The 1,241-nt window shown below is 52.6% G+C and overlaps 1 protein-coding gene across 1 annotated transcript in view; it reads right to left on the minus strand.

The window, feature by feature from the left end:
- Positions 1–226: 226 nt before the first annotated feature.
- Positions 227–1,241, minus strand: part of foxa1 (forkhead box A1) — a 3,572-nt gene continuing 2,557 nt past the window's right edge. Inside the window, exon 2 of the mRNA XM_068601122.1 lies at positions 227–1,241. This exon is cut by the window's right edge and continues 643 nt beyond it. Within this exon, the coding sequence (XP_068457223.1) occupies positions 763–1,241 (479 nt within the window). The 3' untranslated portion in view covers positions 227–762.

Here is a 1,241-nt window from a genome sequence, read left to right on the forward strand (position 1 = left end):
GGTTTCTCACTCTGAGGGTCGCGACCCCTCAGGAGGTCAGCAGAGCGGCAGACGAGGTCGTGGGAAAAATACTTCCTCGTCACTTAATAATAAATAATTTGACCTTGAACTCTTTTGGAACCTGCGATTCTTTAATTCAGTGGTTCAACCTGTGGCTCGGGGCCCTCTGAGTGGTCTCAGCACATTAATAATATCTAAAATGAATTAAACATTTTGTGACCAGTTTTAAATTAATACATTTTTCTTTTATTGCAATGCATGATGGGAGTTAGAGTTGGGTAATGGCCTGCAGGCTCCTCATCCAGTCGCCTATATCTCAAAGACCGCTTTGTAGGGGGGTTCAGATCCACCGTTTCGGGCCCCTGAGGGTCCTTTGGGTTCTTACTGGGTTCTACTGGGACGCTGAACGATTTCCCAGAAACCAGTTTACAAACAAAGCATTTTTCTGTGCAGATTACTGGCGCAGAAGGATTTGTCCACTTGGATATTAATTTACATCCAAATGTTTTTAACATTCATCTTGTAAATGAGCCCTCGGGACCTCTGGGACCCTAACACACCTTTTAGTTGGGACTCGTGTGTAAAAGGAGAACACAGACCTCGAATCAGTTTGAATAGCGTTCACACGTCTCTTTGAGTCCTGGTTCACGTCCCGGTCTGGTCACAGTACAGGACTTCGGTTCACTCGGTTCAGCCACCACAGTCAGACAGGAAGTCCAGGACGGCTGCATGCAGAAAGTCAGAGTCCACGTGCGAAGGGTCCTAGGAGGTGTTGAGGAGCGGTCTGGGATACACCCCCTGGTAGTAGGAGGCCTCCAGAGTCTCCATGGTCCTCCCCCCCAGGCCAGAGCCCCCCCCAGCGCTGTAGGAGGAGTACTGCAGCGCCTCGTAGGCCTTCAGGTCCAATTTGTGCTGCTGCTCTGAGGACGACATTAAGTTATTGATGGAGAAGGGGTGGTTGAAGGAGTAGTGGGGGTCTCCTTTGAGGTGCAGCTGGGACTCATGCGCCATGGAGTGGGGGGGTAGCGACAGGGAGGACAGCAGCTGGGGGCCGGACACTTTCAGGTCTCCCCGCAGGTCCAGACCAGGAGGCGACGCCGTCTGGCTGGAGGAGGGCATGGAGGAGTCCAGGAGTCCGGGAGGTTTGACGGAGTCCCCGGAGGCCTCCTGCTCCTTTCTGCCATCGGATTTCGTCGGCATCTTCTTCTCGCACTTGAACCTCTTCTGGCGCCGCAGGTAGC

This window comes from Clinocottus analis, unplaced genomic scaffold, assembly GCF_023055335.1.
Source record: "Clinocottus analis isolate CAN_PGR_092001 unplaced genomic scaffold, fCliAna1.0.p SCAF_5, whole genome shotgun sequence".
Classification (NCBI taxonomy): domain Eukaryota; kingdom Metazoa; phylum Chordata; class Actinopteri; order Perciformes; family Cottidae; genus Clinocottus; species Clinocottus analis.